Here is a 22,940-nt window from a genome sequence, read left to right on the forward strand (position 1 = left end):
ATACAAACAAGGAACAGAACTATGCTATCAGGAGATCAAATGTTAAGGAAAAGTGTACAGTTAATGACAAGATCCTGAATAACATTGATGTACAGAGGGATCTTGGGGTTCAAGTCTGCAGCTCCCTGAAAGTTGCCACGCAAGTAGATAGGATGGTAAAGAAGGCTTTTGGGCTGCTTACCTTTTATTGGTTGGGGAATTGAGTATAAGAGTCAGAATGACATCTTACAGCTTTATAAGACATTGGTTACACTTAGAATATTGTGTTCAATTCTGGTTGCCACATTACAGGAAGGATGTGGAGGCTTTGGAAAGTGTGCAGAAGAGGTTTACTAAGATGCTGCCTGGATTAGAGGATATGAACTATAAGGAGAGGCTAGAAAAAGGCAGTTGTTTTCTCTGGCCTGGGTGAGGCTGAAGAGGAACTTGAGAGAAATCTGTAACATTGAGATGCATAGATAGGGGTTATGGTGAAGGTCTTTTTTTCCCTGGAGTTGAATCACCTAAAACTAGGGGGTATGCATTTAAGGTGAGAGAGGGAAAGTTCAGAAGAGATGTGTGGTGCAAAGTTTTTTTACACAATGTAGGATCAGTATGTACGTTAGCTCATTGAGCTGGAAGATTTATTTTCGGACATTTTGTCACCATACTAGGTAACATCATTAATGAGAGTCTCTGGTGAAGTGCTGGTGATATGTCCTGCCTACTTATAAGTCTTGTATAAGTGTGGTAGGAGTCAGAAACGAGCTGCCAGGGGAGGTGATGGAGGTAGATAAGATGGGAGAATTTGAGGGACTTTATTAGATAAGGATATGAATATCTAAGGAATGAAAGGCAAGCAGAAGGGATCAGTTTGATTTGGCATCACGTTCAGCACAACATCATCAGCTGAACGGACTGTTCCTCTACTGTTACAGTTCTATATTCTGTGTTCTAATGTTTGTTTACAGTAGTGGTGTACTTGTTCTGAGTATTCTGAAGTATCATCTTAAATATCTGTCACTGCTTCTGTATTGATCTATCTCTAGCCAGGAGTCCTAGTTCACTTTAGGTAGCTCAGCTTCCATGCCCATGTGGTTGTTTTTATTTAAGTTTTAAATATTAGTCTTAAACCGACTTTCCTTGCTTTCCAAATGAATGTTCAAACATATTAAGGTTGGTGCTATCTCGAGGTGTGCTTTACTCTGATGTCATCAGTTAATGCTGTTACAGTCTGAGTTTTGCTCAGTCTTTGTGTTGTTCAAGTATAGCGAACAGGGAAACCACTTTTAAAAGACAGTTCTACTGAGGTATGCTAACTATTTATTACTGAACCAGGAATTCAGCATCATGAACCAATAATTGAGAGATATAACTGCAAATCCCAGAAGGCAGCAGGAGGAATTTAAATTTGATTAATTAAACAAACACAGAAATAACCATAAGGCTACCAACTATTATGGAAATCCATCTGATTCATTCATGTCCTTTGAAGAAAGAAATTTTCTTATCTGGTCTGGCTTACATGTGGCTTCAGACCCACAGCAATATCCTTGGCCTTTAACTTTCCTATGAAAATGTCTAATCAACCAATTGGTTCTTGCAGCATGTTGTGAGCATTTATAATAAGAACATAGTCGTGTATCATGAGGAGCATGATGTGGTGAATGGCTAAGATCTTTTCCCCAAGATGGGGGCGTCCAAAACTAGCGGTTAAAGGTGAGAGGGGAATGATATAAAAGGGCTCTCACAGGCAACCTTTTCACGCAGAGGGTGGTGCATGTGTGGAATGAGCTGCCTGAGGAAGTGGTGGAGGCTGGTACAATTACAACATTTTAAAAGGCATCTGGATGGGTACATGAATAGGAAGGGTTTAAAGGGATACGGGCCAAATGGCAAAAGGGACTGGATTGGTTTAGGATATCTGGTCAACATGGGTCTGTTTCCATGCTGTACAACTCTGACTCTTTGTAGACTGCCTATCATTGACCTTAACATGCCGAGCCAAGTCAAATTTGAAAAATCTTCCTCCATAACATTTTTAGACATTTTGGATGCAATCCTTGGGATTGATCTTTCGATCTGGCAGAGCAGAACGCCTCTAGGGCCTTTACAGTTAATCTGTCTGAAATTAATAAGCAGCAGACCGAGGATCAGACCTATCATCTTATAACATGGATGACTGCAAACTAATGCACCATCCTTAACCCACCTCATCTTACTGTCACTAAAACACTTCTATGTGAATCCCCACCAAGCAGACAGCTCAATCCATCTTAAAAACATCCACATCATTCCGAAAACAAAACCTCTTGGACCATAAGCTGTGGCAGCAGAAGTATGCCATTCATTCCATCCAACATTCAGTGAATTCATGACTAATCTGATAATCCTCCATTCAAATCTTTAAAATATTATTTAGAGCAAGCTTTCAATTGCTGCTTCTAACTCCCCTTACATGGGTTAATAGAATTGCTCCCATTTTTCCCTTCACGGTGTGATTTCTTGAGCTATTTCCTAGGTTGAAAAAATTTATGGGTAAATTGATGTTGTTACTATTGCATGCATTTACAATTTATCCACACTGGAGAAACCAACTTGTCTTTGAACATCATTTGTATGGTCGAAATATTTCCTGATCCATAATTTCAAATCTAATCAAAGTGATAAAAATTTCTAGGCCTTCCTTAATGCTCCTTTACTGATGATGGCTTTCTTTGTGATCTGACTTAAAAGATGGTAAATTTTCCAATATTTGTGAATTCATTGTGTAAAATGGGTTCATCAATCAGTCCTGATCTGGGGATCTGCAGAGAAATCTGTCCTTGTTTTGTTTTTATTTTGATGTGATGTTAATGTAAGTTTCCATGCTGACACCAACTGAAGAGATATCTTTCTTCATTATGATCAGGTGGAATGAAGGAGCAAGACCTCATGTGCATTAAACTTCATGGAGTGAATCGAATAGGATTGAAGAAGATCATTGATTTTATTTATACTGCAAAGCTTTCCCTGAACATGGACAACCTGCAGGATACTTTGGAAGCAGCCAGTTTTCTGCAGATTTTACCTGTTCTGGACTTCTGTAAAGTATTTCTTATCTCCGGGGTAAGATTTTTTGTAGGATTTTTTTAGTGTTAAATATTCCATCATTACATGGATACACACATTCCATCATCCACATTTACTTACATGGACACACACACACACACACACACACACACACACACACACACACACACACACACCTTTACTTTGTTATATCTACCTTGGAAATGACATTGGGTGGCTGAATGAGAGATGCTTTCCATTCCTCAGCACCAGTATCCCTCATCGTGATAAAAATGAAGGAAACATTAGGACAAGAAAGAATAGCTTTTGATCCAGATGTTTAATATTGAACTTGTTATTTCTGATACTTCGTAGGTTTCCCTTGAAAATTGTGTCGAGGTTGGACGAATTGCAAATACTTACAACTTGACAGAAGTAGATAAATATGTGAATAACTTCATTCTGAAGAACTTCACTGCACTGCTAAGTACTGGTGAATTTGTGAAACTCCCGTTTGAGCGACTTGCCTTTGTGCTTTCAAGCAACAGTCTCAAAAACTGCACTGAACTTGAACTTTTCAAGTCTGCCTGTCGTTGGTTGCGATATGAGGATTCACGGATGGATTTTGCCTCAAAGATAATGAAGAACATTAGGTTTCCTCTGATGTCACCGCAGGAATTAATTAATCATGTTCAAACGGTGGACTTCATGAGAACGGACAATGTTTGTGTCAATCTGCTACTAGAAGCCAGTAACTATCAGATGATGCCCTACATGCAGCCTGTTATGCAGTCTGAAAGAACCTGTATCCGTTCAGATAACACACACTTAGTAACCTTGGGTGGAGTGCTAAGGCAACAGCTAGTTGTGAGCAAAGAGTTAAGATTATATGATGAAAAGGCCCATGAATGGAAATCGCTCGCTCCAATGGATGCACCAAGGTACCAGCATGGCATTGCAGTGATTGGAAACTTCCTTTACGTTGTAGGTGGGCAGAGCAATTATGACACGAAAGGAAAGACTGCCGTTGACACGGTGTTCAGATACGATCCTCGGTACAACAAATGGATGCAAGTAGCATCTTTAAATGAAAAGCGTACTTTCTTCCACCTAAGTGCCCTGAAAGGCCATCTTTATGCAGTTGGTGGTAGAAATGCAGCTGGAGAATTAGGTAGGTTTTTTTTTCTTTAATGTTAATTCTAATCAGATTCTTGTACCTAAATAAGTAGGAAAATGTGTGATTATGACAGTTCTCACCTGCCCTTTTGAACCAGAAGATAAAAAAATTCCAAAAAGGCACAGTCCCACACCATGTAGTGGCCACATTCTTACCTAATATACGGACTGGGCAAGAAATCCATTGGATTGCCAAGTGTGATGATAAGGATCTCTAATTTCTAATCCACTTACAAATAAATTGCAGTGATGCTAATTTGCTGCAAAATTAGATAATGATATATTGAAATGGTAATAGTTTGCTTTAGATAGTCAACAGGTGATGGAAACTTCAGGCAGTTTCAATCAGTTGCTAGAAATGGACCAACACACATAGGCTTCAAACAATGGACACTTCACCTGATCGATTCTCACCCAGTCATTAAAAGCAGATGAAAGAGATAGATGGTACTCACACTTCAGCTCCAGTAGTTAGCTGTGTCAAGCTTTAATGAAGTGTAAAAGATTTATTAGAGTGCCTTGCGTAGTCTCTGTGTTTAATGTATTGTGAAGCTTTTGTAATTAGATTGAATATTAATTTAAACAACTGGTGCCTTTTGCCCAATATTGGTAACTCCCAATGAAAAACATGAATGGTGTAACTGACTTAGACAAAACTGGGTTTAATTGGTGAGGTTTTGAAATCTGAAAGTCCGTCTGAATAAACATGCCCTCACGTTTCAGTGCAATGGGTCTGAGCAGCATCAACTTATTTTCAGAATAGGGCATGCATGTAATTGCTTTTGTGGAAAATATATTAACACTCAGTCCTTTTGAGAGGCATGAATAGTATTGCTTTGGAACTGTTGTCCACCCTCAAGCCGGTTGGTTACTTTGTTACTAACCACCAATAATGCCAAGGCTCCTGAACATGGTGAGGAATTTCGCTGAATGTACCGTCGAGTCTTTTGAGATTTGAGCTGCCATAATGTTCAATACATTGACCTCTTCCAAATGAGTGATCAACAAATTCAGTAAATTGTTGACCTATACTATCAAACTAGTGGAGTGAAAGTTGGGGAAAATTCTTGATCAGACTGTAACGTACCCTGGTCAAAACTGTCCTTGCAAGGTTGTCAAGATACCATAATTCTATTAGATTTAAAATAGTGATGGAAAAGTTGAAGTTCTAAATTGGAGAAAGGCCAATTTTGACGGTATTAGGCAAGAACTTTCAAAAGCTGATTGGGGGCAGATGTTCACAGGTAAAGGTACGGCTGGAAAATGGGAAGCCTTCAGGAATGAAATAATGAGAATCCAGAGACAGTATATTCCTGTTAGGGTGAAAGGAAAGGCTGGTAGGTACAGGGAATGCTGGATGACTAAAGAAATTGAGGGTTTCGTTAAGAAAAAGAAGGAAGCATGTATAAGGTATAGACAGGATAGATCGAGTGAATAAAGGTAGTAGGAGCATACTGAAGAGGGAAATCAGGAGGGCAAAAAGGGGACATGAGATAGCTTTGGCAAATAGAATTAAGCAGAATCCAAAGGGTTTTTACAAATATATTAAGGACAAAAGGGTAACTAGGGAGAGAATAGGGCCCCTCAAAGATCAGCAAGGAGGCTTTTGTGTGGAGCCGCAGAAAATGGGGGAGATACTAAATGAGTATTTTGCATCAGTATTTACTGTGGAAAAGGATATGGAAGATGTGGAATGTAGGGAAATAGATGGTGACATCTTGCAAAATGTCCATATTATAGAGAAGGAAGTGCTAGATGTCCTGAAATGCATAAAGGTGGATAAATCCCCAGGACCTGATCAGGTGTACCCGAGAACTCTGTGGGAAGCCAGAGAAGTGATTGCTGGGCCTCTTGCTGAGATATTTGTATCATCGATAGTCACAGGTGAGGTGCTGGAAGACTGGAGGTTGGCAAACATGGTGCCACTGTTTAAGAAAGGTGGTAAGGACAAGCCAGGGAACTATAGACCAGTGAGCCTGACCTTGGTGGTGGGCAAGTTGTTGGAGGGAATCCTGAGGGACAGGATGTACTTGTATTTAGAAAGGCAAGGACTGATTAGGGATAGTCAGCATGGCTTTGTGCGTGGGAAATCATGTCTCACAAACTTGATTGAGTTTTTTGAAGAAGTAACAAAGAGGATTGATGTGGCCAGAGCGATAGATGTGTTCTATATGGCCTTCAGTAAGGCTTTCGACAAGGTTTCCCATGGGAAACTGATTAGCAAGGTTAGATCTCACGGACTAAAGGGAGAACTCGCCATTTGGATACAGAACTGGTTCAAAGTTAGAAGACAGAGGGTGGTGGTGGAAGGTTGTTTTTCAGACTGGAGGCCTGTGACCAGTGGAGTGCCACAAGGATCGGTGCTGGGTCCTCTACTGGGATGCCACTGCATGAAGCATGGCTGGCTGATCAGAACACATTTGTTTTCCTTTCTTATTGTCTGCCATTAGTGTATCAGAAGGGTTTACAGATTAAGAATCAATCTGTTTAGATTAGACTAGATTAGATTACTTACAGTGTGGAACCATGCCCTACGGCCCAACAAGTCCACACCCACCCACTGAAGCTCAACCACCCAGACCCATTCTCCTACATTTACCCCTTCACCTAACACTACAGGTAATTTAGCATGGCCAATTCACCTAGCCTGCACATTTTTGGGTTGTGGGAGGAAACCGGAGCACCTGGAGGAAACCCACACAGACACGAGCAGAATGTGCAAACTCCACACACAGTCGCCTGAGGCGGGAATTGAACCCGGGTCTCTGGCGCTGTGAGGCAGCAGTGCTAACCACTGTGCCACCTTGCTGCCCGTTTAACCACCTTACAAATGCAACTTCTGTAATCATCCAATCATGGGGTGGGGCTAACAGTGGACCCTCTAGCTCAGTTATGAACTTACCCACTATATCACAAGACCTTGCCATCACCACCAGAGTGTTTATTATGGAACAGGCAACATAGAAAGATTTCATTAATGGACAAGTTTGCCCATGAGGCAAACTAAGTGACACCAGTGCAAATCATCCAGAATAAATGATATGAGAGGGACCCATTCAGAAGTAAATGGATTCTCTGGCAAAAACTACAGGGGAGGCACTGAGTCTTGGTGTCAATCCACTGGTGGGATCAATGGGAATTGTGGTGGATAGAATGATCGAGGCAGGAAGGAGGCTGGCGAGATTATCCCTCAGTGGATATGCTGACCAGGGAAGTAAGTGAGAGAATGGAATGGGACAGTTGAGATTGCCTCAAAATGAGCAGTAATGACTTCTGTCTCAAGAGTCCTTTGGAAAATACTGTGAACTTGACCAAGATGCTATCAAGCCTAAAATGACAGTCAGAAGACAAGAGTATTGATGAATCCTTCAAAAGGAAAGCGAAACCTAAGGTGACAGGGAAGTTTGAAGTTTTTAAACAGGAAGAGAAGCAACACTAGGTTTGGATCTGGATGAGTATTCATTGGTTTTCATATTGCATCATGCAGGAGAGAACTGGGGAATTTAAGTATTTGATGAATTTAGGGTAACAGGAGCAGAGGTGGAACAGTTCGATACATGGAGGGAAGTGAGGCTACAAAATGAACATTTTTCATCTGTTTTTACTAAGGAAGAAGATGTTGCCAAAGTCATTGAGTGAGCAGGTGGTTGAGATGCTAGTTGGGCATAAAAATGGATGAAGAGGCGGTGTTGACAAAGACTGGCTGTACACGGAGTTGATAAATCACTGGGACAGATGGAATATATCCAGTGAGGCTTTGGGAAGTACAGGAACTTACAGAGGCATTTTCCAATCCTCCACTGAAGAATTGTCAATATTATACACTTATTCATAAAAGTGTCTAAGGATAGACCCTGGCAACTCTCGGCCCATCAGTTCAACCCAAGTGGTGCAAAGCTTTTAGAAATAACAATTCTAAGAGAAAATGAACTGTCACTTGCACAAATGTATATGAATTAAGTAAAACCAGCCAGGTTTTCTGATGACGCAATGGAATGTGTTGGTGAGGGTGTGTATGTGGTCTCCCAAAAGACATTGGTTATACTGCCGTATAACAGACCTACTAACAAAGCTGAATCTCATGGAATATAACAGTGGCAGTTTGGACACTCATTTAGATGAATGACAGGAACTGCAGAGTTGTGAACAGCTGAAGAAGGGTCACTGGATTTGGGTTTTTGGGTTCTTGGGTTTTTTTGTGTGAGCGGTGATTGGCTGCTTTTCAGACAAGAGGAGGGAATACAATGTTGTTCCCGTGGCCACTGTTTTTCCTGATCAAGTGTAGACTCAAGTGTACAGGGCACAATTTCACAATTTGCAAAGAACACAAAACATGGGAGTATCGTGAAAATTGAGGAGGAGTGATTGTCTTCAAGAGAACACAGGCTGATGGAATGAATGGTAAATAGGTGAAAATGAATTTAGAAAAGTGTAAAGTGGTACAGTTGAGGAAGAAGAAAGAGGACTAGTAATATATGAGGAGTATGCAGGTGTAGGGAGATGTGGTGGTACATGTGGACAAATCATTTAAAAAGGCAGGTTGAGAAAGTGGTAAAAACACTTTTGGGGTCATAGGCTTTAGAAATAGAGACATAAAGTATAAAAGCAAGATACTTAGTATGAACCTTTATAAAACACTTAGTTGAAGTATTAGATTAAATTGTAAGCACCACAGCCCAGGAACAATGGGAACGTTCGGTAGGGTGTAGAAAAATTTTATGAAGCAGGTATTAGGGCTGAGAGATTCCGAGAGAAATGCCCTCTGAGTGGGATAAGCTAAATTTGCTCCTGCAGAGGACCAGTATTGATTCAACAGGCCAGACATGCCACAGTGTTGGCAGATAAAAGAGCAGTCGTATTTTCACAGCGATTGAATGCCATGGTAGATTTGTTTTGGTCTTCACTGAAAATCTGGTTACCCCATAGATAATATTTCCAGTATCTTGAGTCAGAGTACCTTGTTTAACCCCAATATGTATTGCACAAGGTATTTCCTCCTTGTTTATATTCTCTCACCATTACTGCGTGTCATACTGTTGTGTTTTCCTTGGATCAGCAAGAAAGTATTTGTTTGTTATTCATCTTCCTTTGGACATAGCTAACACTGAAGGCAATAGTCATAACTGATGTCTGAGTTTTATTTTGTGATCTGAGCAATATTGATATCCAATAATTGCTGCTGCACTGTCCAGAGTGTTTTATAAACTTCAAATATTGTCATTTACATCATTTATCAGTTTTCCTCAGAAGTTATTCAGACAGGCATTGGGAATATGTTTTATTAAATGCAAGCAAGGTCATTCTGCGGTTCAGTCTTAACCCCTTTAATTCTGATTGCAGTTAGTGCGAAGGAACGTTCACACACCTTTAGCTGCTATTTTGGCCTCTTCCCTTTGTATCTGTTTTGGAAATGGGAAGCATATTTAAAACAAAAGAAGTTCCAATGCAGCCTTGGCAAGTATATTTATAAAAGTCACTATTTACCATTCCCTCAGTGTGTTTGTACAGCAATTGGAGCATTCATGTGAAACACTTTGCTTTGGAGTCAGTTTGATACCTGTTTTGGTTTGAAATCAAATTCTTGCAGCACAAGTGCATTCATGGTTAATCATCTTGTTTTGGGGGAGAAATACCATTCCTTGTTGGCAGATATTTACTGTGGCAGTTGAATCTAATTATACCCATAGCTCAGATTACAAAATAGTAGGTTTCTCCATTAGCTTAGGCACAGTTGCCAAGAATCATTTTGGATGTTGTTTGTTTTCATTAAACTGGAACTTCTTTGAGAGGGGGCATTCCCATAAGCATTCCTTGTGATAACAATCTATATGTAGATTCTTTTATCTATATTTTCTTCAGGCTTTTATCGGTGAGATCATACTCTTGGGCATGTTAATTGCAAAATGTAAAACCCACTCACTGCTATTTCTTGAATTTTGATTTGGTGCAGAACATACAGTAAAATGGTCTCCTTATGTTTATGCAAGTTAAGACACACTGCTCTTAATTTCATCAAGAGTGTGGTGCTGGAAAAGCACAGCAGGTCAGGCAGCATCTGAGGAGCAGGAAGATTGACGTTTCAGGCGAAAGCCCTTAGTATTCAATCATACTGTACTTTCTCCTTCTTTACTGCCTCCTACATGGAATTTATATGTTGATACCAAATGCAGAAACTTTAGCATATTATACATGTTATAATCTTAAAATGCTATTAGAACTACAATTGAATTGAGAGAGCTGATTGAGTAGTCCCATTGAGCAGCAGGGATCACCGAGATCACTTCATGGAGAAACTGTAGGAATGCAGACAATAATATTCCAGCCCATGATTTCTCAAGCACCATGTCGCATTGATGTCTCCTGTGGGAACTTGCTTATCGATGTTGAAACAGCCTACTTTCAAAGGACATTTGTCTCTGGTGTCACGAATGAATCCAGTGCATTGTCTGTTACATTTAGTGGCGCAGTTGTCAACAGCCTTGGGGGAGGCAACAACTTGATGGAAGCAAAGAAGGCTCCCACCCAACTCCAAGCGTGATTTTAAGCTAAGCTGATGGAGTTCAACAGAAAGAGGGATTCAAGATGCTGCCCCAGAGAGAGGGAAATTGTAAACACTGCTATGCTATAAACAAAGGTTAGCTAGTCATTGTTAGAAATCTGTCAGTTGATTAACAGTGTTGGAAATGAAAGAAATCCATGAGAAAAATTTGAAAGGAAGTTGAAAAGATAAGAATGATTGATTGTGGGAATAGGGGGATGGAGTGAGATGCACTGATGGAATTTAGCCACAGTTTCACAGGAAAAGAGAGGGGAAACTGGTGAAATGAATGCAACTTTAGTACTGAAAAGTGATGAAGTAGGAGTCCTCATGGCACAATGGTAGTATCCCTACTCCTGGAGCAGGATGCCTGGGTTCAAGTCCCACCTGTTCCAGAGTTATGTAATAATATCTTTGAACAGGTTGCTTGGGAAAATAGGTTGAAATTAAATAAGTGATTAATTAGGGCTCTTGTGGTATAGTGGTAGTGTCCTTGCTCCTGAGCCAGGAGGCCTGGCTTCAAGTCTCACCTGCTCCAGAGGTGTACAATAACATCTCTAAACATGTTGATTAGGAAACATCATATAGGTGGTTATGTCCATTGTTTCATAGAAACAATTTGAAAAAATAAAAATGGTTAAGTTTTGCTGGTCATGGCATGCTGTTTCACCTTCCTCAGAACAGTAGAACCAAAGGACACAGCCTCCAATAGAAAGAGGTAAGCTTAAATATAATCTGGTGTAAACGGTATGTCAGTGAGTGTGTGGACAATCTGTGGCACAGGCTCCCTTAGGAGATGGCAGAAACACATTGCATTGATTCAATCAAGTTAAAATGTAATAGTTCACTTTCAGAAAGTAACATTTTTTGGATGCAGTTTAATGTGATTTTACAGCTATTCTGTCAGAATTGGTTTGAGAAGAACAGCTTACTTCGTAGCTAGAACTCCAGACCGCTGGAGTTATCCTTGCTTCATGTCTGGTTTTGTTGTGGATTAATGAAGAGACTGATAATCATGATTATTCAACAACTCCTCCATTATTGTAGCATGTATCATTATATCAGATGGAATGTGAACCAGCTGGATTGTAGTCTTTTTTTTTCTCTTTTCCTATATTCAAATTGCGACAGTAGTTTGACCTTAATTATTTCAAATACAAATTAACAGATTTTACTTATACCTCATTTTTATCAAAAAACTATGGAAAAACATACACTCGACAGATTGAAATAGTTGCTGAGTTGAGTGGAACATTAATAATGCATGGAGTAGCCCCCAATCTACAGTTAAGTATAGTGAGAGGGACAAGGGAAGAGAGAATTGTGCAACCTAGCCTGAGCACAGGAGGAATTTTACTTATCAATGCTGTCAGTACTTTTACATAAATACCATATGTGGCTCCAAAGCACCTTTTAAGACTGACCCATATCTCATAAGAATCTGTTGGTTTGAAACAAAGCCTTTTAATAATTGCACCAAGGGTGCCATCCGGTACTCAGTATTGACATTGGTTGATGCTTTTCATGATTTTATTTTCCCATAACGCAAATCTTAGAAATGAGCCATCTTGTTATTATGTAGTGTAAAAGCAACTTAATTTACAATTTTAATTGACGTTAATGGTTGACTCTTAAGGTACACTGATATTTTAGAACTGAAATGATTACGTGGTGCTAACACTGTAGTGTGTTGTAAGACTCATGTTATAACTAAAATTCTGCAACTTTCAACAAGGTTTGCTTCCTGCTGGGATGCATAACAATGGAATTTCCTCTAGATCGTACTGAAGTTTATGAACAATTACAGATGCATAATTATTCTCAGTTAGACAAACCTGCCATTATATATCAGGCTAGCGTTAACCATCAGCAGTATTTTCATGTGAAGATACCAAATAGTTGAAATCCATCTTGTACAGATTCCAAGAGACCAGGATTGTTAAACTGGCATTCAGAGTTAGAAATATACATTAAACATTCAAGGTATAAACCACAGCAGCCCTGTACAGATTCATTGTATTTGGCAATTTACAGAAGTGTTAGAATTCACAGTGAAGTAATTTCTGAGGAAGAATGGTGACATGGTGGAAAATAGCTCACAGAAATCTGAATAAGAGCATGCTTACAGGTTTATTTATTGAAAGTAGAAAATGAGAAGGCTTGTTATTTCATAGAAACATGACAGTGGAAGCAGGCCATTCAGCCCATCGAGTCCACCCTCCGAACAGTATCCCACTGTACCTTATCTCTGTAACCTGTGATTCCTATGGCTAATCCACCTCGTCTGCACATCCCTGAACACTATGGGACAACTTAGCATGACCAATCCACTTAATATGCACATCTTTGGACAGTGGGAGGAATCCAGAGCACCCAGAGGGAACCCACGCAGACATGGGGAGAATGTGCATACTCCACACAGACAATTGCCCAAGGGTGGGATAAGTCCCTGGCGCTGTGAGGCAGCAGTGCTAACCACTGAGCCATCATGCTACTTAAATATGATATTGCAAAATTGTAATCTGACCCAAAGCTTAGATTATTTGTTGAAATATCCTCAAACTAAACTCTTAGTATGATACTAATTCCTAAGCAGAAATGCAAGCCTAAGTGAAATCCAGTATATCAGAATCATGTCATAAACGTCAGTGCAGACAGTGAGTTGCAACTTGGCTTCCTGCAGTTGAATGCTGCTTCAGCATATCAGTCGTGCCTGTATAATGTTATTTAACAAAACATTTTAAAAATTCACTCATGGGCTGTGAGCTCTGTTAACTGGGCCAACATTTATTGTCCATCTCGAATTAACCTTCAGAAGGTGGTAGTGAGCTGTCTTTTTGATACGCTGCAGTCCATTTGCTGAAGGTAGGTGCATAGTGCCATTGGGGAAAGAGTTGCAGGTTTTTCACTCAGCGAAAAGGGATGGTGATATATTTCCAAGTCAGGATGGTGAATGACTTAGAGAGGAGCTTGCAGGTTGTGCAGTTCCCATGTATCAGCTATCCTGCTGTGAATAATATATAGTTTAGGGAATCTGGAGGCAGCATAGAAATTTGGCGCAGAGGGGATGAGGTGCTCTTTTGTAGTTAGTAAGGTATTTTTACAGGATAAATTGAAGCCAGGATCGGGGACCCAGCACAAAAATAGATATCACAGCAAAACCGTAAGTCCATTGATTGGTAATAGCTCCTAATTTGACTATCTGTTTTAGGTTACTTGTAGATTGAAGGAAAATAGAGAAAATATTTACAGATTACAAACTAAAAGATGAGTATGAAACTTTTAAAGATCAAATTACAAATTAAGTAAATAAAAAAAAGATGCAGGCCCAGAAGATGTGTTATGACTGCAAGATGTTGGAGCTGGAGGAACCCTAATGTGGTGACCGTGTCTTTAGCAAGTGTTAGTTGCTTGAGGAACTCCAGCTCAGAGTCAATGAGCTGGAGTCTGAGCTTTGAACACTGCGACACATCAGGGAGGGGGAAGAGTTGTGTTTGAGGAGGCAGTAAGCACCCCTTAGATTAACTACCTATAATTCAGTTCATGGTCAGGAACAGGAAGGTGTGACTGCAGGTGAAGCAGACAGCGGATCCAGGAGGTAATGATGAAGGAGCATCAGCCCCTGAGCTTGTCTAACGGGTTTGAGATTCTTGCTTTCTGTGTGTGAGAGTGGATGCTGTAGGGAGGATGAATAAACTGTCCATAGCATCGTGGTACAGGGAGCCATTCAAGAATGGGGAGAAAAGAGAAATATAGTTGTACTTGCGGTTGGGATTCTCAGGGAAATAGCCGCTGTTCTTTGTTGCCAGGATCGAGAGTCCCAAAGGCTGTACTGGAGACTGTTTTCAGGATATCTCATCTGAGCTGCAGAAGAAAATGGAGTGGGGGGTAGGGAGATGGGAGGGGGGGGCAGTGATCGACCCAGTTGCTGTGTCCATGAAAGTAACAGTGATGTAGATGGAAAGAGGTTCTGCTGAGGGAATATGAATAGGTAAAGACTAAATTAAAAAGCAGAACCAAAAAGGTGGTAATCTCAGGATTACTATTTGAGCCATGAGCCAATTGGCAAAGGGTGAACAAGATTAAAGAGGTAAAAATGTGATTCGAAGATTGATACAGGAAAAGCAAGTTTTGATTTCATAAGACTTTGGCAGCATTACTGGGGAAAGGAGGTAGCTGTTTCTATGGGACAGGCTCCACCTGATTTATTCTAGGATGAGAGTCCAGGTAAATCACATAACTAGTGCAGTGTATGGTGCTTTAAACTAAATAGTAGGGGAAGTGCATTCACTTGCATGGAAAATTATAGAAAAGTTATGAGAAGGGGCACAGTCAAAGCAAGGTTGTGAAGGTGTTGTGCTTAACTACATGCAGTATATGAAACTAGGTAAATGTCAAGCATGTACGATGTTGCGAGTATCACAGAGACACGGCTGCCAGGGGATTGGACTGGGAACTAAGTATCCAAGGCTAGGGTCCTATCGGAAGGACAAGCAGATGGGCAGACAGGGTGGGAGTACCTTGTTAATAAAAAATGAAATTAAAGTGATAGCGCAAAGTGATTTGGAGTCAGAAGGTGTTGAATCTGTATTAGTAAAGTTGAGGAGCTTCAATGGAAAAAAGTCCCTGATGCGAATTAATCCCTAAATTAATCCCTAGATTAATTTAGGATATCTGGTTACCAGATATCCTAAATTAATCTAGTCTCATTTGCCAGCAATTGGCCCATATCCCTCTAAACCCTTCCTAGTCGTGTACCCGACATCCAGATGCCTTTTAAATGTTGTAATTGTACCAGCCTCTGGCAGTTCTTTCCATATCCACACCACCCTCCGCATGAAAACGTTGCCCGTTAGGTCCCTTTTTAAATCTTTCCCCTTTCACCTTAAACCTGTGCTGTCTAGTTTTGGACTCGCCCACCCTAAGAAAAACACCTTGGCTGTTCACCCTATCCATGCCCCTCATTTTTTTAATAAATCTCTACAAAGTCACCCCTCAGCCTCTGATGCTCCAGAGAAAACAGCCTTAGCCTATTCAACCTCTGCCTATGGCTCAGACCCTCCAACCCCTGCAACATCCTTGTAAATCTTTTCTGAACCCTTTCAAGTTTAACAGCATCTTTCTTATAGCAGGGAGACCAGAACTGAAGGCAATGTTCCAAAAGTGGCCTAACTAATATACTGTACAGTGCAACATGACATCCCAATTCCTATGCTCAATGCATTGACCAATAAAGGCAAGCATACCAAACGCCGTCTTCACAATGCTGCCTACCTGCGACTCTACATTCAAGGAACTATGAACCTGCATTCCAAGGTCTGTTTGTTCGGCAACACTCCCCAGGACCTTACCATTAAATATATAATTCGTACCCTGATTTGCCTAATCAAAATGCAACACCTCACATTTATCTAAATTAAGCTCCTTCTGCCACTCCTTGGCCCATCGACTCAAATGATCAAGGTTCCATTGTACTCTGTGATAACCACCTTCAATGTCCACTACATCACCAATTTCAGTGTCATCTACAAAATTGTTAACCATTGCTCCTATATTCAGCCAAATCATTTACATAAATGACAAAAATCAGTGGAGTCATCATCAATCCTTGCAGCACACCACTGGTCACAGGACTCCAGTCTGAACAACAACCCTCCACCACCACCTAACTTCAAACTTCCATCTAATTTTCTATCCAAATGGCTGACTCTCCCTGGATTTCATCTGATCTAACCTTGCTAACTGGTCTACCATGCAGAGCCTTGTTGAATGCCTTCCTAAAGTCAATATAGACAACGTCCACTGCTCTACTTCTTCATTCCACTTTGTCACTTCTTCAAAAATATCAAGTTAGTGAGACAAGCTCCCCCATGCACAAAGCCTTGTTGACTACCCCAATCAGTCTTTGCCATTCTAAATACATGTAAATCCTGTCCCTTAGAATCCCCTCCAACAACTTATCACTGACATCAAGCTCAATGGTTGATAGTTTCCAGGCTTTTCCTAACCACCTTTCTCAAATAGTAGCCACTCTCCAGTATTCTAGCACCTCACTCATGGCTATAAATGATACTAATATCTGAGCATAGGGCCCACCACATTTGGTAATGTGTAATAAGGCAGACCTGATTAGGGAGCTTAAGGTGAAGGAACCCCTAGGGGACATGACCATGAATATGATAGAATTCACCTTGCAGTTTGAGAGGGATATGCTGAAATGGTATTGTAAGTGAGTAAAGATAAGTGCAAAAACATGAGGGAGGAGCTGGCCCATTGATTGGAAGGGGAGCATAGCAGGGAAGACTATGGGGCAGCTATGGCAGGACTTTCCAAGGGTAATTTGGGAGGCACAGCAGAAACTCACCACAAGGAATAAGAAAATACTAAGAGGAGGACAAGACAACCGCAGCTGACGAGGGAAGTCAGGGGCAGCGTAAAAGCAAAAGAAAAAGCATACAACATGGTGAAGATTAGTGGGAAGTCAGAGGTTTGGTAAGCCTTTAAAAACTAGCAGAGGAATGCTTAAAAGAAATAAAATGGGATAAGATGAAATATGAGTTTGTTAGCTCGTAATATAAAAGAAGATTGCAAAAGTCTTTTAGATATACAAAGGTAAGAGAAAGGCTAGAATGGACTTTGGCCAATTGAAAGTGAGAGTGGAGAAGTAGTTTTAGGGAACAAAGTAAAGCTGGAGGAACTCTGTAGGTACCTTGTCTCAGTCTTGTAGTGGAAGACATCAGTAGCATACCAGAACTTCAAGGGAGTCAGTGGTCAGAAATTAGTGTAATATCTATCACTAAGACAAAGGTGGAAAGATGGTGGGGATGCTGGAAGGTCTGAATATAGATAAATCACCTGGGTTGAGGAACCACACTCCATTGTTGTGAAGAAAATGGGTGAGGAGATTGTTGAGGCAGTCATGGTGATCTTTCAGGAATCATTGGAGTCTGGGAAGATCCAGCATATGTTTAAAAGAATAATCCCAGGGATGAACGGCTTGAGAACTCTGGGTCTGTACTTGACGGAGTTTAGAAGGTTGAGGGGGAGATCTTAATGAAACTTGCTGAATACTGAGAAGCCTAGATAGAGTGGGCATGGAGAACATGTTTCCACTAGTAAGAGAGATTAGGACCTGAGGGCACAGCCTTAGAGCAAAGGGGATGACCCTTTCGACCTGAGATGGGGGAGGCATTCTTTCAGCCAGAAGGTGGTGAATCTGTGGAACGCCACAATGACTGTGAAGGCAAGTCATTGAGTGTATTGAAGACAGGTTCTTGATTAGTAAGAGAATCATGGGTTACAGGGAGAAGGCAATGAAATGGAGTTGTGAAACATATCAGTCATAATTGAATGATGGAGCAGACCTGAGGGGCCAAATGGCCTCATTCTGCACCTATATTTTGTGGTCTTTTGATCCTTAATCTTTGAGGTTAAAGTGATCCTGGGTTTGGAAAGTGCGATCTTCAGATTTTGGTGAATTTCTGCAGTGTGTCTTGTAGCTGGTACACGTTACTGAGCATTAGTGGTGGAGGGAGTGGGGTTTGCGGCTATGGTCCCAATCTGAATTTATAGAATGTGAAAGATCAGCAAGTAATTAAATGGATGTGCAATTTCATTTCTACATTTGATGAGGTAACTGGGGTAGTCTAATACCACTTGCACAAAACTAATTAATAAATGCTGTTAGTGCAGTAGGAGATTATAAATCATTCTCCCTTTCAGTGTACTGTTTTATATACTACAGTATGGGCTACATTGATGAGCCATAGAGTCAAAGAGTCATAGACATTGATTCGTTGCAAATATCTGGCCTCCGTAAAATACTGCGAATGTATATATTTTTAAAATCCTTCCCTTTTTTGGGAATTAATTTTGAGACTTCTAGTAATTTATAGATATAAGAAGTTAACCAAGTCAAATCTGCCCCCCATCCCCCGAAAACAGTCTCCTACATCCATGCACTTCACACTGCAGCGTTGCTGTCCTTCACAATTAATTTTTTTTTAAAACCTGTTTGATCTTAAAGAAAACATGTCTATTTTCTGTTTTGTTTCACAATTGTTGTTTTATTAGAATTTCAGAGGAGCATGCTATATTTTTAAACATTTGTATTTCACTGCTATTCAAAGGTTTTAATGAAGGAGAATGTAGACAAGGCAAATAAATCACAGATGTAATGGATGTGAAGGAGTGTTGTATAAAGTGCTCTCATGGCCCGGAGAAATGCGTAATACATGTTACCACCAATGACAGTTCCAATTGATGAAATAGCATTTTCTTTTCCAGAGTAATGGGCACCTATATCATTGTGATATTAAAATAGATATTAATGGTAAGGTTCTCTGCTATAATCATTAACTGTTGGACACAAAGAGTAGTTCCACAGAACTAATAATGGTAGAACATTGTTCAGTGATGCTTTACAAAAAAGGGTTCTCATCATAATTTGCAGCATCTATTGAATTTTATAATAATTTTTTCATTTCTTTTACAACAGCTACTGTAGAGTGCTACAATCCGAGAACCAATGAGTGGAACTATGTGGCTAAAATGAATGAACCTCATTACGGGCATGCTGGAACTGTTTATGGTGGTTTTATGTACATTTCAGGTAATTCTTCCTTCCAACTACTGCTTTGGCATATTATAGAGTCATAGAGATGTACAGCATGGAAACAGAACCCTTCGGACCAAACCCTCCATGCCGACCAGGTTTCCCACCACAATCTAGTCCCACCTACCAGCATCCGGCCCATATACCTCCAAACCCTTCCTTTTCTTATAAATTATTTTATATCTTTTGACTAAAGCATAATCACGAATCATAAATAAGTTAGTATTGCCCTCTGTTGTGTAAAAAATTATATTTTAGACTTTTCCATTTAAGTACCTGTTTTGGGTGGTGTGATTCTTGACTCCTGACATTAGTGGATCTTGGGCTCCACATATGCAAAGTACATTTCTAACTGGCAACTGTAGCAAGATCCCAGGGTCAAACCAAGAACTTACACAGTTGTCCTCTAGCTTATTAGATATTGCATTGGACAGCTTCCTTGTCAGTTATTGGATAGATCAATATGAGCTCAATCAGACCAAGCTTCAGATAAATCTAGCAATTGTGAAATTTATTTAATATTAAACAAGGTAGTGAACTGTACAAATTATTTACAGCAGTTCTAATTCTCTAAGTATTGAAACAACACAGGTATTTTTCCCGTGTAATCGCCCAACGTAGCATTAAGCTTTGGTCTATTGTTGTACATTTTTGCAAAGTGTAATTGTAGGGTCACCAAAAGATTGACTGCTGAACTGAACACATAGAGCCTCCTCACATACCTGATTTAGTTTAAACTCGGGCACAGCTGTCAATCAAGTCACTAGAGCCTGTGCAAAATTATAAATTACGTTGCATTTTTGACTCATTTCTCCTTTCCATGACCTGCAAAGGTGAATCATTTGAGAACGCTACCTCCAGTACTATACATTTAATGAAAAAAAGACTTGCATTTAAAAAGTACTTACTGTTTTTAAACAACAAAAGGACATCCAAAATGCTTCACAGCCAATTAAGTAGTTTCAAAATGTAAGCACTGTAGTATTGTAGGAAAAGTACTATTCAATTTATGCCTATCAAGGTCTCCCTGTCTTGAGATAAATTATACACGAACTTTGAATAGGAGTCATAGAAATTAGGGGCAGTTCAGCCCTACGAATTTGGGTGGTGTGATACTTGACTCCTAACATAAGTGGATCTTAGTCTCTTCAATTGCCCTTCAATCCATTCTGGCTGATCTCATCTCAGCCTCCCACTCACCATAACCGTACAAACCAATTATTAATTAGAAATCTGTCTATCTCCTTAAACTTACCCATGGCCCTGAATCCACTGCATTCTGGAATAGTGAATCACAGATGCATAATCTTTTTAGAAAGGTAATTTTTCCAAATCTCTGTTTTAAATCTGCCACTCCTTACCCTAAAACTATGACCTCTTGTTCTACAAGAGGAAACATCATGTCTGATTCTACCTTGTCAATCCCGTTTAGTATATTAAATACTTCAATTAGGTCTCATCTTATTCTTCTAAACTCCATAGAGTATAGGCCTAAACTGTTTAAACTCTCTCCGTAAGACAAACCCCTCATCTTGGAAACCAATCCAGAAAACCTTCTCTGAATTACCTCTAATGCCTCTGTATCCCTCCTGAAGTAATCGGACCAAATGTATACACAATACTTCAGGTGAGGTTTCAATAACTAACATAACTAACTTGTGCTCAATAACTATAAAAGCAGCACCACTTCTTGACTTTTGTACTCTACCCTGTAGGAGTAAATGCCAAAATTCCATTTGTCTTCCTTATGTACCCCTGGTTTTCAGAGAGGGTGGATGGTGAGAGGATGTTTCCCTCCTAGGGAAATAATAAGTTGCCATTCAATTCTTCCAATCAAAATGGATAATCTCAGATTTATATACATAAAGTTGCATGTCCCAAATTTTGGCCTATTCACCTAACTTAACCCAATCCATTTGTAAATTTCTTATTTCATCATTGAAACTTATTTTCCCACCTATTTTAGTGTCACCTGCAAATTTGGATATAGTACCCTGTGACATCTACGAGTTATAGCTTGCCAACCAGAAAAAGATTAATTTATCTCGACTCTCTCTCTTTTGCATTAGTTAGCAATCTTCTGTCCAAGCTAATAAGTTACCCCTAGCCCCATGTGACCTTACGTTTTGAAATTAACTTTTGTGTAGCACCTTATCAAATGCTTTCTGGATGTCTGGATATACTATATCTTGAGGATCCTCGTGTTATGTCTTTGAAGAACTCTAGCAACTCAGTCAAACATGATTTAACCTTCATAAAACATTGCTTTTTCTATAGGTCTATATTTTCCTACCTTCTGCCTCCCTTTTTGTTTAGTAATGTTATATCGGCATCTTTCCAATCCACTGAAACCTTTCCTTTGGAATATCATAGTCATTAGATCCATTCTCTCTGCTACCACTTCCTTTATGACCCTATGATGTAGGTCATCAGGCCCTGATGATTTGTCTGTTTCCAATCTCAATAGTTTATTCCAGTAGTTTTTCCCAAGTGATGATTTTTAAGCTTCCGAAACTGTTGTGATACCTGTTACAACTGGATGGCACTCGTGTCCTCCACTATCAAAACCGAGGCAAAATGTTGAGTTAGTTTTTCCATCATTTTTGTTTTCTCCACTATTAACTCTCCAATCTCATCCTCCAATGGCACACCATTCACTTTAGTTACTCTCTGTTATATACTTCAAGAAGCATTTCTATATGATTTTATAGTTTTGTGCTAGTTTTCTTTCATAATTTACCTTTGCTGTTTTTATGACATTTTTAGTAACGCTTTGTTCATCTTTAAAAGTTCTCTAATCTTCCAGCCTTCCACTGGCCTTCACAATCCTACTTTTTGTCTTTGAGATCTTTAACTTTCTGTTTAACCTGGATCCATGGATGTTGTTCTTGCTATCGCTCTAATTCCTGCCCCCCCCTCCAACTTCGCCAAAAAAAATTCAATTCTCCTTCTCAGGAATATATTTTAGTTGGGAGGAATTGAATATCTCCTTAAACACTTGGTATCACTTATCAACTATCTTAGTCTTCCTCCCCAGTGGAGTTGGGCCAAATCTGTCCTCATGCCTATGTTTAACTCCAGAACACTGGTACGAAAGTACAATTTTTCGCTCTCAAACGCACTTTGAAATTCTAGCATACAGTGATCATTCTTTCCTGGAGGAAAGAGATCATTTATTAATGCCACTTTATAGCACAATACCAGATCCAGAATAGCCTGCTCCCTGGTTGATTCTCCAAAAAATTATTTCAGTGTGTCCTACCACTCAGTAAGATCATGACTATCCTGAATGTGGCCTCAACTTCACATTTCTGTCTGGTTTTGACTCTCTCTTACAGATTAAAAATCTGTCTAACTTGAATATGTTCAGTGAGGCAGCTTCCACTGCTGTCTGGGCAAGAGAATTCCACACACTAATGATGTTCTGAGAGGAAACTATTTGCTTCATCTTTATCTTAAATCACAGTCTTGTTGCAGTGTGGAAGGGGAGACCATTTGGCCCACCATGTTTGCACCAGCTCTGTAAGCATTGTGATTTCTCAATAAATTCTTGTTTTATTTTCCCATAACCCCTGGCATGTT

General features: G+C 39.9%; 1 protein-coding gene across 5 annotated transcripts in view; it reads left to right on the forward strand.

Moving 5' to 3' along the window:
* klhl13 (kelch-like family member 13) overlaps nucleotides 1–22,940 on the forward strand; it is a 204,633-nt gene that overhangs the window by 172,890 nt on the left and 8,803 nt on the right. For all 5 annotated transcript variants that reach the window (XM_072594813.1, XM_072594810.1, XM_072594814.1 and 2 more), the window contains 3 exons: nucleotides 2,891–3,087; nucleotides 3,406–4,201; nucleotides 19,242–19,355. In XM_072594813.1, coding sequence (XP_072450914.1) covers nucleotides 2,891–3,087; nucleotides 3,406–4,201; nucleotides 19,242–19,355 — 1,107 coding nt within the window. The remainder of the gene's footprint in view (nucleotides 1–2,890; nucleotides 3,088–3,405; nucleotides 4,202–19,241; nucleotides 19,356–22,940) is intronic.

This window comes from Chiloscyllium punctatum, chromosome 25 (assembly GCF_047496795.1).
Source record: "Chiloscyllium punctatum isolate Juve2018m chromosome 25, sChiPun1.3, whole genome shotgun sequence".
Taxonomy (NCBI): Eukaryota; Metazoa; Chordata; class Chondrichthyes; order Orectolobiformes; family Hemiscylliidae; genus Chiloscyllium; species Chiloscyllium punctatum.